Source organism: Delphinus delphis, chromosome 13 (genome assembly GCF_949987515.2).
Source record: "Delphinus delphis chromosome 13, mDelDel1.2, whole genome shotgun sequence".
Classification (NCBI taxonomy): Eukaryota; Metazoa; Chordata; class Mammalia; order Artiodactyla; family Delphinidae; genus Delphinus; species Delphinus delphis.
The window spans coordinates 7,841,391-7,857,174 of NC_082695.1; the positions used below are offsets into that span (position 1 = coordinate 7,841,391).

At 51.4% G+C, this 15,784-nt stretch overlaps 1 protein-coding gene across 1 annotated transcript; it reads left to right on the plus strand.

Moving 5' to 3' along the window:
• The first annotated feature begins 1,692 nt into the window (after positions 1-1,692).
• MORN3 (MORN repeat containing 3) lies at positions 1,693-13,952 on the plus strand. Its single transcript, XM_060027999.1, has 6 exons — positions 1,693-1,806; positions 4,192-4,364; positions 7,974-8,131; positions 9,648-9,807; positions 13,453-13,637; positions 13,875-13,952. Exons 2-6 carry the CDS (start codon positions 4,220-4,222, stop codon positions 13,950-13,952), a joined length of 726 nt encoding a protein of 241 aa, XP_059883982.1. The 5' UTR covers positions 1,693-1,806; positions 4,192-4,219.
• The last annotated feature ends 1,832 nt before the right edge of the window (positions 13,953-15,784 follow it).

A 15,784-nucleotide genomic window follows, 5' to 3' on the forward strand; every position in this document is an offset into this window, starting at 1 on the left:
ATGGTCACAAGTTGGCTCCAGTTTTGTAAAAAAGAAAAAATGTATATATAATATTTATATGATTTGTTAAGGAACTGCTTCCAGTAGAAACTGGCTAATAGACGGCGCGGGGGGGCGAGGGGGCAGGGGGTAGTAAGTTAAAAAGCCAAGTGAGTGCAGCCTGATCCTGAGGGGAACTCTAGAGCAAAAATTATACCTTAACAAATATTCTGGGAATTCCCAGGCGGTCCAGTGGTTAGGGCTCCACGCCTCCACTGCAGGGGGCACGGGTTCAATGATCCTTACCTTGGTCAGGTAAGATCCCTGCAAACGGCCTGGCACAACCAAAAAAAAAAATTTTTTTTTTTTGGCTTCAAAGAGACAGACAATAAATAAGGGGTGTGTGTGTGTGTGTGTGTGTGTAGTGCTACAGAGAACATGAAACAGGAATGAGGTTGGGAAAGAGGAAAACGTTTCAGAAAGTATATATGGAGATTCCAGTTTTATTTTATTTATTTATTTATTTATATTTTTATAAATTTATTTATTTTTGGCTGCGTTGGGTGTCCGTTGCTGCGCGCGGGCTTTTCACTAGTTGCGGTGAGCGGTGGCCACTCTTCGATGCGGTGCGCAGCCTTCTCATTGCAGTGGCCTCTCATGTTGTGGAGCACGGGCCCTAGGCACGTGGGCCTCAGTAGTTGTGGCATGCAGGCTTCAGTAGTTGTGGCGCACGGGCTTCGTTGCTCCGCGGCATGTGGGATCTTCCCGGACCAGGGCTCGAACCTGTGTCTCCTGCATTGGCAGGCGGATTCTCAATCACTGCGCCACCAGGGAAGCCCGGAGATTCCAATTTTAAATAGGGTGGTCCAGACACTCGTACTGAGGTGATTTGAATAAAGCCCTGGAGGGCAGGGCTTGATCCAGGCCGCTATTTGGAGGAAGGAATGGCCTGGCAGAGGGCACAGAAGAGGCAAAGGCCCTGAGGCAGGAACACGCCTAGCATTTTCCAGGAACCACAAGGAAGCAAGTGTGAGGCTAGAGCAGAGTGGGACTGGGCGCACAGAGTAGGGGACAAACTCAGAGAGGAAAGGGGAGGGAGGTGGGCAAATGACGCAGCGCTTTGAAGACACTGTAGGCACTGTGGCTTTTACTCTGAGTGGTAAGGGGAACCACTGTAGGGAAGTGAGCTGAGGAATGACTTGGGCCGACTTGTGTCTACGTAAATCATATGCATCTTCCGGTGTGTAGGGGCAATATAGCTTCCCTCAGATTCTCAGAGGAGTCTAATAAACCATCACAAAACGAAGAACACGCGTAATGTTGGCTTTCCCTTTAATTTTGCCCCTCTGTCTTTGCAACAAGGCAGAAAAGCCTTTGACACTTTCCTGCCAGCATCGGGCGTGGTATTTGCTCTGGGGAAACCGGGACGGGAGAGAAGCGGGGGTGGGGAGGGCAGTAACCTCCCGGGGCACACCGTGGCCCAAGCTCCGCGGATATCAGGTCTTCCGGGCTCGCCCACCAGCCTTTGGCCACCGGGCCGGTACACCAGCCAGTATTCGACCTCCGCAGGCCCGAAGACGTCCTTCCTCTTCGCGGGAGGATCTACAGCCTTCCCCACACGCGGCCCCGAGCTCACAGTCTCCGCAGGAAGGGGCGGGCCCTGCCGGCTGGCTTTGCTGGGGCCCCGCGTTGCCATAGGGACCCTGGCAGGGCTTGGGACGCCGGAACGCGCGCTGCGGACGATTGAGGCTGGAGGCTGCGGGCGGCGACTCCACCGCTCTCGGCCCAGGACTCCAGATGCAGGATCCGCCCCGCAGGACAGCGCAGGTGAGCCGGCGTAGGTGTGACGAGGCGCGGGCTAGCGACTGACCGCCGGCCGTCTGGGCCCTGCTCCTTCCACTTTCCATGGTGGTAATTATTGTTATTCAATATCAAAACAACACGAATAGAGTACGCGCACCGAGTGGCAAAGCCTTCTTTCCCCCCTTTTTTTTTTTTTTTTTTTTGTGGCCACGCAGCGTGGCTTGCGGCCACGATCTAACTCGCGCCCTGGCAGTGAAAACGCCTTGTCCTATCCTAACCACTGGACGGCCAGGGAATTCCCCAAAGCTTTCTTTCCCTATCAGGAGCTCTATGTATTAAGGCCACAACCTCCTCTAGGGTAGCATCTACGTTCCTGAAAGTGTGGGACAGAGGTTGAGTTACACTGATGAAGCATTAAGTATCACCCAATGACATCGTAAGAAAGTTATTAGATTCTGGGTTCTCTTAACGGTTCTGAGTAAACCAAGGAGAAAGTGTCAGTTTGGGGCTAATATGGCATTAACACCTTTCTGAACATTTGCTAATCTCAACTGTAAGCCCCAGTGTCTAGCTAAGACTCAAGTAATGTTTGCAAAATCTTCCTTGGATAAATGTATTGATGTTTTAAGTGAATTAACTTCAATGTAAAGATTAATCATAGTACACATGATACATGCAAATGGGAGAAAAAAGAAAAACATTAAATTTAGGACCTGAGACTGTTTCCCTCTGCCCAGTTTTCACCCTGGCTGTCTTCCTTGCCTGGAGTGACTTTCCCAATTCCTAGGCATGACTGTCAAAATACGTACTAGCCAGTACAGTTGGCCAGCTTAGTCAGAATCACTGAGGCCCCTGCTGTGGCCCTACAGGGAACTCCTTGATAAGCAGGGCCCAATGCAAAATGAAAATGTGAGGCAGTAGCTCATACAGTATTAAGAATTTCAAAACAGCGACAGAGCCGAGACCAAGTACACGCCCCTCTAAGGACCAGGCCCTGTGCAACTCTTCAGGTTGCACACCTGTGATGCTGGTCCTGGGTGGGTGGATGCTTGGGACACCAAGATCTCCTGAAACCTGCTCAGCCCCGAGGTCATTCTCATTGGTCAATACCTCTGCCTGGGAATTCCCTGGCAGTCCAGTGGTTAGGACTTCGTGCTTCCACTGCAGGGGGCCTGGGTTCTATCCCTGGCGGGGGAACTAAGATTCCGCAGGCCAACACGGTGCGGCAAACAAAAACAAAAACAAAAAAGACTTCTGCCTGCTGATGGTTAAATAGTTCACTCTAGTCCCCCACCCCCATCCCCTCATTCCCCCATCCCTCCACTCCTCCACCCCCATCCTTGGCTGCTAGCACTGCTTGAGTGTGTGTGTGTGTATTTCCCAACTGTGGAGCAGGATAGATGGTACCTGCTGAGGGGAAACAGAGATCTCCAGATTTGGAGACCATCTTTGTCACCTTGCACAAGTCCCCTGGAGAGAAACACATAGACATGAATGTCTGCACTGGGGACATGAAGAGCATAGACGGGGGGCTCCCAGTCTGGGGAGAGACCCAAACCCCACCAGGCAGGGTGGAGAGGAGAGCCCTGGTCTGATGAAAAACACCTAACCAGGCAGACAGGAAGAGTACCTAGGCAGAGGGCAGAGGGCAGAGGGCAGAGGGTGATCAACCATCCTGGTGTGCCTGGGACTGTTCCAGCTTTAGCACTGAAAGTCCAATGTCCTAGGAAGCCCCTCAGTCCCGGGCAAACCGGTACAGGGGGTCTCCCAAGAGGCAGTCTCTTCAGTTGAGGGGCTCTCCTGACAGCTCACAAACCCCTGCCAAGCCAGCCCCTAGGCTTTTCTACCATCCCGTCCACCAGGCATAGGGGGCGGGACCCAGGGGGCTAAAGTGTTGGGTGTTGAGCCAGTGGCGGTAGGGGGGGTGCCCCTGTGGGCTGTGTCATCACGGCTGTCTGCCAGCCCAGACAGAGTGGCCTGGCTAGGCCCCAACTCCCCAGAGTGGGTTGTAGTGTTCACGACTGAGGGCTCCAGGCCCGCATCCACGCTGGTTGGTCATACTGGTTATTAAATACGTGACTTTCACCCTCTCCCCCAGGGCAGCTTCTTGCTGATGTCATCACAAACCCCTCTGCCCTGTTGGTTTCCCTGGGTTCCCATCCCAAGCAATTGTGCCATCAGATCCCCCGCCCCAAGGGGCCCCTGGAGAGGCAAGGGAAGAGAGAGCCTCCCAGGGGGGTCAGTCCAGCACAAAAGAAAACTCCTCAGGGGCTGCTCATCTGCCCTGGGGACTCAGAACACACGTGACGCGTTCCACTTGACCTCAGACAGGTGTCTCCCTGGGAAGCCCCAGGATCCCGGCATTACTTACGGCAAACTGAGCCCCTGATGTCCCTAACCCTTTGCCAGCACACCCTGGCCCACAGAAGCAGCCACCATGCCTATCTCCAAGTGCCCGCCAAAGTCGGAGCCCCTGTGGAAAGCATGGGACCGGAAGGCCCAGAAGAACGGACTGAGGCACCAGGTGTTCGCTGTCAATGGCGATCACTATGTGGGCAAGTGGAAGGATAACATGAAACACGGTAAGTGGGGGACCTTCGGGGGCTCAGGTGGTGGGTCTGGGCCATGGTGGGCAACCGGGGCCAAGGAAGCAGCTTGCATAGCTCACTGGGGATATAACATGTATCTCTGAGGAGTGAATGCTGACTTGGACCAACCAGGGGCCTCCTCCTGCTGGGGTTCTGGAACCCAACTCGGCCCTGGCTTCAGCTGAGCAAAGGGGCCAGTAGGGGACAGAGCAGTCTTTAGGCACCAGCCACAGCCTCAGCTGGGACTCTCAGGACACCAGCTCATTCTCTACCTCTGACACCTGGGCTAAGCATGGGGCTGGCTAGCAGGAGGAAAAGGTGGCCCCCAGAAAGCAGCTTGCAACTGGGATTCTGGTCTTCAAATTCAGCCCTTCAAACCAGTAGGGGGCGAGGGAGGACACCCGCTATCCCCCACCCCCTACCCCCCCACCCTCTATACTTCCACCCCCCACCCCAAGTGGCTGGGGCTCTGACTTTAACTGGGCTGGGCTCAGTTTAACTAGCAGGAAGTACAGGGCTCTTTGTGATACAAACTAAGCCCTGAAAAAAAAAAATAAGTTTTTATTCAAAAGAGGTGTTATGGCTTCTCAGTCCAGTCTTGCAATTCCAGATTCTCTGCTCTTAACCATTCTTCTCTCCTGCCTTCCTGCGTTAAGTGCTTGAGCCCATAAAGCTTGGTCAGAATCTCAGCTCCAGTAACTATGACCTTGAGAGATCTACTACAGTACTCCGAGCCCCAGTCTCCCCATTGTAAAATGGGAATAATACCTATCTGTTAAGAGATGACATCTATCAAGTATTTAGCCAAGAGTCTGTGCAGAAGGGAACTTCTGGAGTGTTCTCGGAGGGCTGACCATGGCAGGGATCACTACTTAGAGCTTCCTTGTCCAAGAAGGCCCCCAAAGTTGACCTCACCCAGTGTGTAACACAACACCCACCCTCAGCACTGACTTAAAGGCCAGGGTTTAAGCAGCTGCTTGGAGCTCTGTGTGCGGTTAAAGATGTCTGCCTGCATGTTTCAATCCTTGTGGGCAGCCTGTGGTGTGGACAGAGCCCTGGACTTGGTGTCAGGACCCTGAAGTTCTGAGCCTGGCTCTATTACTGAGTAGCTGTGTGACTTTGGGTAAGTCATTTCCCATTCTCTGGACTTGGCTGCCCTGCCTGTGATATGACCTTGTGGGCTGGTGTGGCCCTCTGAGTCCTCCCGTGTGAGCCCTGCCTCCCCTCAGACCCTGGAGGCATAGAGCTGATGGGGCTGGGGCTGCAGAAAGCAGATCTGTCAGAGAACCCAGGTCCAATGCCCCCTCTCTTGACTCACCTTTCGACCACGCTGAAGTGGGTTGCTGTAGTATAAGCAGGCTGGAAGCAGTCAAGAGAGCCGTCATTCAGGGCAAGGATAGGGTGGCCCCAGTGGTTACCCAGACCACTCACTCCACTAATACTCATTGTGCTCCTAGTCTGTGCCAGGCCCTATACCGGGCATCTGGAAGAATCCCAACACTCAGGGTCCTTCCAATCTCACTGACAACCTGCACAGTAGGTAATGTTCCATTTTACAGATGAGGAAACTGGGGCTCAGAGAGAGGAAGTGACTTACTCAAGGCCACACAGCTAAAAGTGGTATCATCAGGATGTAAAGGGGACCAGAGAGAAGCCACGAAAGGAGCCATGAGAACATGTTTGAGCCGAGCCCAGAGGATGCAAATGATTAGCCAGGCAGGGGGGAGCATGTCTTCTAGATAGTGGAATCAGAGATGGGGGGGTGTTTTTCACTATTACCTCTTGTTCAAGGAACGGACTGGAAGCCAGTGGGCTGGAACACAGAGAAGGAGGGGAGAAAGGGGCAGGTTAAGAGGGCCAATCGTATAGGGCCTCTTAGGCCTTGGTAAGTTCTGCCTTCATCTGGGAGACAAACAGTCTCATTGGACCAACTTGGTCACATGCCCTTCACTGAACCAGTCACAGAGGCCTGGGTGGATAGAATACACTGATTGGCTAGGCTTGCCAGGAGGAGAAGTCAGCCCCATGCAAACCTGAAGGACTGAGAGGGAGGGCTGTGTCCCCAAAGGAAATAAACTAGAAGAAGAACAGATGTAAACAACCCTTCATCCCCTGCGATGTGACTGGACCCCACCTCAAGGGCAAAAATCATTGATATCATCTTTTCTATTTGCAGGCATTGTCCTAAGTGTTCTACATATATTAATGAATTTAGTGAACAGAACAACCCCATGAGATACTCTTATCCCCATTTTGCAGACGAGGAACCTGAGGCCCAGAGAGTTAAGTTACTTGCACTAGATCAAAAAGCTCACAGGGACAATGTTGGATTTGTTCCTGAGCTACCAAGGACCAAGACATGAGTTGGCGTGCATAGGTACTCCGCAAATATTGTATTCATCTCTTTGTTCAACAAATATTGGTCACCTACAACATGCCAGACACTGTTCTTCCGTGCTGGATATAGAGCAGTGAACAGAACAGACCAGTCTGTGCTCTTGTGGAGCGTACATTCTCCTAGAAGAGACAGACAATAGACAATAAATGACAAATAAGTGAATTATCTATTATGTTAAGAGCTGAGAAGTGATATAGAAAGAAACAGAACAGGGTAAGGGATTAAAAGAAGCTTATATGGAATAATTTTAAAGGGGATGGTCAGGGTAGGCCTCGTTGAGAAAATGAGATTTCAGCAAAGACTTGCAGGAGGTAGGGAGTGAGCAAATATAGAGGGAAGAGTTTTCCAGGCTAAAGGAGAAGCAGGTACAAAAGCCCTGAGGCGAAAGCATAACAGGTGGGTTCCAAGAACAGCATGGAAACCACAGTGGTTGGAGGGCAGAATGGAAAACGGGAGTGGAGGACACAGAGGGGTTGGAGTAGTAGGAGATGGGTCTCCATGTGTGTTCAGGAGAACTGAAGAGATAAGCAGAACATTTTCTAAAAATCCTGACCACCTGGTGTATCCATTCAGTATTATTAAAAGATGAAGCTTGGGACTTCCCTGGTGGCACAATGGTTAAGAATCCACCTGCCAATGCAGGGGACACGGGTTTAAGCCCTGGTCCAGGAAGATCCCACATGCCATGGAGCAACTAAGCCCATGCGCCACAACTACTGAGCCTGCGCACCACAACTACTGAGCCCGTGTGCTACAAGTACTGAAGCCTGCGTGCCTAGAGCCCGTGCTCCGCAACAAGAGAAGCCACTGCAATGAGAAGCCTGCACACCACAAGGAAGAGTAGCCCCCGTTCACCACAACTAGAGAAAGCCCGCCCGCAGCAACGAAGACCCAATGCAACCAAAAATAAATAAATAAAAATTAAAATTTAAGAAAAGACGAAGCTGAAACACTGAAGAGGCAGATTTCTACTTGGGGTCTGCTATGTCAGTTTGGCTTCAGGGCAAAGGGCTGTAGAAATAGAACTTTTGGGGGGTTTTCCTGGGTGTTGGGGGTCTGGAGACCGGGCACAGACCCTGACCCAGTTCTTGAGAATTGTCCAGTCTAGGGGCCCCTGAGGCCCAGCAGACACAGCACCTGCCTCCCGGCATCCCCAGCCCCATAAAGGCCATGTCTACCATGTTGGTTCATCTTTGTGTCCCTAGGGAAAGGAACACAGGTCTGGAGGAAGAACGGAGCCATCTATGAGGGGGACTGGAAATTTGGGAAGAGAGATGGCTATGGCACCCTCAGCCTTTCTGACCAAGAGACCGGAAATTACAGGAGAGTCTACTCAGGCTGGTGGAAAGGCGATAAGAAATGTGTGAGTGGTTCCCATCATGCCCTGGGGTGTGGGCCAGGCTGAAAGCAGGCTGTGTGTGTGTGTGTGGGGGGAGCAGTCAGAGAGGCCTGGGAGAAAAGGGTGGGGGGATCTAGGGGAGGAGAACAGGGTTGCTGTGTGGGTGGGAGAAGGAAGGGGTGGGGGAACATCAAGGCTTCTCAGAACAAAACCTAGGAAACAGGAAGCAAGAGGAGAGGGCCCAGGGAGGAGCCCATGAAACCCTGTGGCTACAAGAAGCCAGCCAGGCTGTGAGGGGCCAAAGTCTCCTCCCAACCTCCCCACTCATTTCCTGGCTTTCTTTTCCCCTGGCATCCCTTTCTGAGAACCCCCCTTCTGTTGGGACTGGATAAGAGGTGGCAGCGGGGGTTTGGAAGAGTGGGAGCAAGAAAGAAAGCAGAGGCCACACCCTTGGCCAAGAGAGGAAGGTCTTGAGGGGTAGAAACCAGCCAGAGGCATGCCCCCAACCCATCAACACCTGAATCCTCACCATAGGTCATGGAGACAGATAATAATACAGTATTGCTATGGAACAACAGCTACCGTAACCCTGGAACATGATATATTGTAAACTCTCACATCAACAAAACAACATCATCATCATCATTATTATTCCCGTTTTACTGATGAGGAAACAAGCTCAGAAAGGCGCAGAAGGTGAAGTGCCTTGCTTGGGGTCACACCACTGGCAAGTTGTAGAGCCCAGCATTTCATGATCTCTACTCTCAAAATGTTTATTGGCCAGTGGGGATAAAGCTCCCAAAATAAATATTTTACATATAATATGGTGCTAGGATAGAGGTTTTTACAGAAAGTCCAGAGGCAGTTCATTGAGAATTCAGGGCAGGCTTCCTGTAGAAGGTGACACCGTAAGATGCAAGGAGTTAGGGAGTAAAAAAGGAGAAGAGGAAATACCAAAAGGAAGGATATAATAAACAGCAAGGTGTGTCTGCCCACAGGGGTGGGAGTGAGGCCTTGAAGGTTATGTAGGGGATGAGGATGTTGAAGAGTAGACTTGGGCTGCATAACCCAACCTCTTCAGGTGTGATCTGCGGGGAGTTTGTGGTGATTCTCTGCGGCTGCATGATAAGTGATTATGTCCATTTTTCTGGGGAGAAAGTCCGTAGCTTTGATCTGATTGTCAGGCATCTGCGACTTTTAATAGGATCAAATCAGAGTTGAGGAGACGGGGCAAATGTGATCGGATAGACAATGTAAAGATCTCCTAGGAGCTGTATGGCAGATGCATGGGGTCAGGGAAGAACGGGAGAGTGGAGGAGGTAGACCAGTGAGAAGGGATGAAATGATGGTGGGCTGCAGGAAGGCATAGAGGAGAATGGACGGCCTGGGAGATTTTTCGATACACGACCGTCAGCTTGGATGTAGGGCGGGGGGAGGAAGCAGGGGAGAAGCCCAGGTGTGTGGCTTGGGTGCCAGGGAGGATGGTGGGAGTTCCTAGTGGTGTGAGACGTCGTGAACAAGGACACCTTCGTGCTTTCAGGGCTATGGGATCCAGTTTTTCGGACCCAAGGAGTATTACGAGGGTGACTGGTGTGGCAACCAGCGCAGCGGTTGGGGCCGCATGTACTACAGCAACGGAGACATCTACGAGGGCCAGTGGTGCAACGACAAGCCGGAAGGGGAGGGCATGTTACGCCTGAGTGAGTGCTTAGCCCCACCCCAAATGGCCTGTGGATCACGCCCACCCGGCCACGCCCTCAAGTCACATTCCTCTGGGCCCCTCATGGCCACGACCCATCAGGCCAAGTCCCCGCATAGACCTGTCCCGACTGGGTTAAGCTGAATGACAGGACCCGGTCCTTGCCCTCAGGAAGTTTATACTCTAAAAGGGGAGCCTAACAATAAATATAAACAATTAAGACATTGTCTTATGGTCGTAATAATCATAGCCTACACTTATACAGCCCTGAGCTCATTTAATCCACAATGCAATCCTATAAGATAGGTGCTCTTACACCGCACTTTACAAATGAACAAAGGCACAGAGAGGTTAAGTCATTTGCTCAAGGTTACGCAGTCTGTTCTGAGGTCGGAAGTGCTAAGGAGTTGCCCTTGAAAACAGGAAGACGTGTTGGAGAATGACAAAGGAGTTGGGGTCAGGGCTGTTTAGATTGGCTTCTGGTCAGAGACCGCCTCCCTGAAGAGGTGTTGTTTGAATGGAGAATGGAAGGAGGAAAAGGAAGCGGGATATGTATTGCGCTGGGGAAGAACATTCCCAGGCAGAGGAAAGAGTTCTGAGAAGCTCGCATTTGTATCAGGACTTAATCCATTCTCTACAAAGCAAACAGAGCCAACTTTTCATAAATTGGACCTTGTCACTGCCTTGCTTTCAACCTTTCCATAGCTCCCTATTGCCCTCAGACTCCGTTCAGAGGCCTGATTGTGGTCTGTGGGGCCCAGCATGATCTGGCCCTGCTCACCACTCCAGTTTCACCTCCCCTCTTCCCCTGGACTCCCTTCTTTTTGGCCATACTAACTTTCTTTCAATTGCTCCCACTTTCTGCCTCAGGGCCCTTGCACTGCTGTTCCCTCTTCCTGGAATAGAAAGAAGATTCCCACAGGGACTTCCCTGGGGGTCCAGTAGCTAAGACTCCACGCTCCCAATGCAGGGGGCCTGGGTTTGATCCCTGGTCAGGGAACTAGATCCCACATGCTGCAAGTAAGAGTTCACATGCCATGACTTAAAAAAAAAAAAAAAAAAATTCCCGCATGCTGCAACTAAAACATCCGGCATGCTGCAAGGAAGATCCCGCAGGCAGCAACAAAGATCCCATGTGACACAACTAAGACCTGGTGCAGCCAAATAAATAAATATTAAAAAAAAAAGAAGATTCCCCCACATCTTTGCATTTGTACCTTCCACCTAAAGCACATTCTTCTCAGCGCTTGCTTCCTTTCCTTCTTAGAACTAGGTGTATAATCTTGGGCGAACTACTTTGCATCTCTGTGCCTCAGTTTCCTCTCCTGTAAAATGGGAATAATGGCAGTACCCACTTCATAGGGCTATGGGGAGGATTAGATGAGGGAGTCTGTGTAAAGTGCTTAGAACAGGGCCTAGCACGTAGTAGGCTGTCGATAAAGCTAGTATCATTGCCCCTCCAGACTGTGAGCCTGCAGAAGGACTGGGAATGTGTCTGTTTTGTTCCCCACTGTTTCCCCAGTGCCTGCCATGTAGTAAGTAGGTACTCTTGGTGAGGACACAAACCAGAGCCCAGTCTCCTGAAAACTCAAGATTCCAACTTCCAAAGAGATTTTTTTTTTTTTTTTTTTTTTGGCTGTGTTGGGTTTTCGTTGCTGCGAGCAGGCTTTCTCTGGTTGCGGCGAGCAGGGTCTACTTGCAGTGCATGGGCTTCTTATTGCAGTGGCTTCTCTTTTGCAGAGCACAGGCTCTAAGCACGCAGGCTTCAGTAGTTGTGGTGCGCAGGCTCAGTAGCTGTGGCACACGGGCTCCATGGCACGTGGGATCTTCCCAGACCAGGGCTCGAACCCGTGTCCCCTGCACTGGCAGGCGGATTCTTAACCACTGTGCCACCAGGGAAGTCCCTCCAAAGAGATTTGACTAAACCAAGACATTGGGCAGCTGGGGAGGGTTAAGGGTAGCCACTCTGTCATTCTCAATCCCCCGTGCATCCGCCTCCGTGCCTGATTTCAGTGTGCATCTCCTAGTAGTAATAGCTTGCTTTCAGTGAGCACCTTCTGTGGCCCGCACAGTGAAGGAGCTCTAAGTGCACCGTTTCTAAGGCTTGGACTCTGGAGCCGGCCAGCCTGGGTTCAAATTCTAGCTCAAGCTCTTACTAGTTGTGGGAACTTGGGCAATTAATTTCTTCACACTCTCTCTGCTTCATTTTTCTCAACTGTAAAGTAAGGAAAAAATAAAGCTTAACTAGAGTTATTGTGAAGGTTAAATGAGGTTTATATTTCTAAAACGCTTAGCATGACACGGAATAGTAAGTGCTCAGAATCAGTACATCCTTGTATGAGCTCAGCAAACTATTGGCCAAATCCAGCCCAACACGTGTTTTGTAAATAAAGTTTTATTGGCACACAGATGTGCTCGTTCAGTTATGTATCGTCCACAGGCTGCTTTTTTAAAAAAAATTATTTTATTAACTTTATTTTTGGCTGCGTTGGGTCTTTTTAAATATAAATTTATTTTTTTTAATTTAATTTTGGCTGCGTTGGGTCCTTGTTGCTGCACGCAGGCTTTCTCCAGCTGCGGCGAGCGGGGGCTACTCCCTGTTGCAGTGCACAGGCTTCTCATTGCGGTGGCCTCTCTTGTTGTGGAGCACGGGCTCTAGGCACGTGGGCGCGTGGGCTCTAGAGCGCAGGCTCAGTAGTTGTGGCGCACGGGCTTAGTCACTCCGCGGCATGTGGGATCCTCCCGGACCAGGGCTCCAATCCGTGTCCCCTGCACTGGCAGGCGGATTCCCAACCACTGTGCCACGAGGGAAGTCCCCACGGGCTGCTTTTGTGCTGCAATGGCAGAGTTGACCATGTGCAGCAGAGACCCTATGGCCCGCGATGCCGAAAACACTATCTGCCCCTTTGCAGAAAAAGTTTGCTGACCTCTGACCTAGAGTTCATCCAATACTCTTCTAAGTCCTGTCTGTGTATGCACTCATTTAATCTTCAGAATAATTTTATGAGTGAGGAGCTACTCTTGTCCCTGTTTTACAAATGAGGAAATGAGACAAAATGGTTCAGTGACTTGCTCAAGGTCACACGGCTGGTAAGTGTCTGAGCTGAGACATGTTGGCTTTATTATTATTATTTTTACACCACCACCACCGAGATCCAGTGGGAAGTGGAATTGATTCCCGATTAAGAGCCGGGGCTCCTGATATGAACAGGATTTGGTTTGAAACCCTGCCTCTGCCACTTCCTAGTTCTGTGACCTTGTGCAAATCAGTCAAATTCCTGGAGCTTTTCAAGTTCCATGTATAAAATGGAATCCTTCATCCTTCACAGAACTGTTTTTGTGAGACGTGAGGTCAGAAACAGCATGGAACCAGGCACAGAGTAAGTGCAGGAAGAACATTGCCTGTCAGTATTATTCGCTATATTTTTTACAGCTAGGAAACTATGGTGCTCATCTAAGTTCCGGGAGGTAGTGGAGGTGAGATGTGAACCAGGTCTGAAACGGGAAGTCGCTCACACCCCAGGGCTCTATGGCTTTCTGGTGGGCATGATGTCTGGCCCGGCAGTGGCAAGGGTCCAGCCCGGGTATATGTAGTCTGGCCTGGTTCTGTGGGCCAAGACCCCTGACTCCCTGTTCTTTCCCCCAGAGAACGGGAACCGCTACGAAGGCAACTGGCAGAGAGGCATGAAGAATGGGTGGGGGCGCTTCTTCCACCTGGACCATGGTCAGCTGTTCGAAGGCCTCTGGGTCGACAACATAGCCAAGTGTGGCACAATGATTGACTGTGGCCGTGATGAGGCCCCCAAGCCTACCCAGTTCCCCATTCCTGAGGTGGGAAGCTCTCCCGGATCCTGGGGCCACATGCAGCCCAGGGAGAGACAAAACAGCACCCACAGCCACCCTCAGCCTGTCCAAGCCCAGCCCGGCCAGGAAACAGACACGGTTTTGTTTTCAGTCAGGGCGACCCCAGGGAGGCTGGCAGTACCCCCCCAAAGCAGGGAGCGCCCCGAAGGCTGGCAGCCTGGGCCTTCCATGCTCCCCAAACCAACCCCTGCTGCTTCCCTCCAGGTCAAAATTCTAGATCCTGACGACGTGTTGGCGGAAGCTTTGGCCACGTTCAAGAAGACACAGGAAGAAGGAGATTGATGCCAGGTGAGAGGCGGGCACACCTGCCACCCTCTGATGTGGTCTGGGTAGCTCCTGGGGTCTCCTCTGGCCTAGGGGCTCAGGGGCTTGACCAGAGAGGGTGGGTTTCTTGCCTCCCGCAGTCCTGCTGGTCGTTTTTGCTTCCTCCCCTTCAAAACTCTTTTCCCTGCAGAAGTCCTGCCAAATCCTCCCATTTGCACCCTGGGCTTAATCGGATTGGAGTCAGGTGGTCTGCTCGCCCTGGAGGGCCCTGGGCCTCCACTTGCCTATCTGTCTTGTGGGCCCTTGTTTAGTGCTACCCCTCCTGGTGTTGGTAATAAGTGGGGTCGAGGGGAGAGCATTGATACAGCATCTTGGAGACACCAGCCCCGCCCACCCCACCCAGCTTGCCCCTGCAGAAAGAACACCCGCGCTTCAGGAGGAATTCAAACCGGAGTCACCCAACTGCTTGGACCGGTGCAGCTCCCACTGGTAGAGCAAAGGGGGACTTGGGCACACACTCGGCACCCTCCGAAGGCACCTTGCTCCTCCCAGCACTGGATCATTCCTGACCAGTAGGAGGCCAGTGCTCCTCTCCCCTGCTGGCCTTGGGGACGCCTTTATTCTTGGACCCCATCCCTGAGCACCCCAGAATAAAGGAGAGCCTGGCAGCGTGAGCCCGGGGCCTGTGGTGGGTGGCCGGGGTGCGAGGGAGCCTCAGGAGGGGTTTCAGGTAGAGAAGAGGGGTCCCCATGGGTTGCATGAATTTACCTTGGGGCAGAAAGGGGTAGGTGCCTCCAGGTCTCTGATCTCTGAGATATTCCGAGAAGATGGAGTCTGCATCTGGGTACATTGGTCACTAAGATTTGGCATTAAAATGTGACCTGGCTTCTCAGCCTAACACAGGGGCTCCCAACCTTGGAATCCTGTGGGAGATTTAAAAGCTAGGAATGTCTGGATCCCATGCCCAGAGATTCTCATCTGTCTGGGGTGAGGCCTGGGCCTTCAAAAAGCGCCCCAGCTGACTCTCTGCAGCTGGGGCAGAGAACCTCTGACTTACTGGCTTTGTGATCCTAAGTAAGTGACCTCAGTTGCCCCATCTGTAAAATGGGACTTCAGATATCTCACAGAGGTGTTTTGAGGATTTTCTAGCAGACGTAAAAATAACACGTACTAAGATTAGTTGTAAAGCAGATTTCTGGGAAGGGCTTTCTATAATTCTAGACAACATTCCTGCAAGATAAGAGGAACTCTTACATAATGGGTAGGAACAGGAGTTCTGCAGTGACTCCTTGAGTGTGAATCCCAGCACTGACTTACTAGCTGTGTGTTCTTGTGTATGTCACCCAACCTCTCTGTTCTTCAAGTTTCCTTTCCTCTAATATGGGACAATAACAGTACTTACCACCAGGGGTTATTGTGGTTACTGGAGAATGAAATAAGGTGTGGTTCTAACCCGAGGGAGGGTGGTTTTGTCCCCCTTCCTTCCCCGGGAACATCTGGCAAAGTCTGGAGACATTTTTGGTTGTCACAGCTGGCAGGGAAGAATTCTACTGGCACCCAGTGGGTAGAGGTTGTGATCCTGCTAAACATGTTATGATGTAAACACTCTACAGAAGAATTATTCAACCCAACTTCAACGGTGTAATACCATAAAATAACCCTGAAATACCACAATGTTCATAAAGCCCTCAGCAAGTACCCGGCATATAGTAAAGCGTTCACTGATACTGACGTTCTCTCTGCCATCTAAATGCCAAGCAGGTGGCCCGACCCATGGCATCGTTCTCAGTCAGTACCTCTGAAGCCGGGAAGCTGAGCCTGGCTGCCTCTGGACACATAACCAACCACAG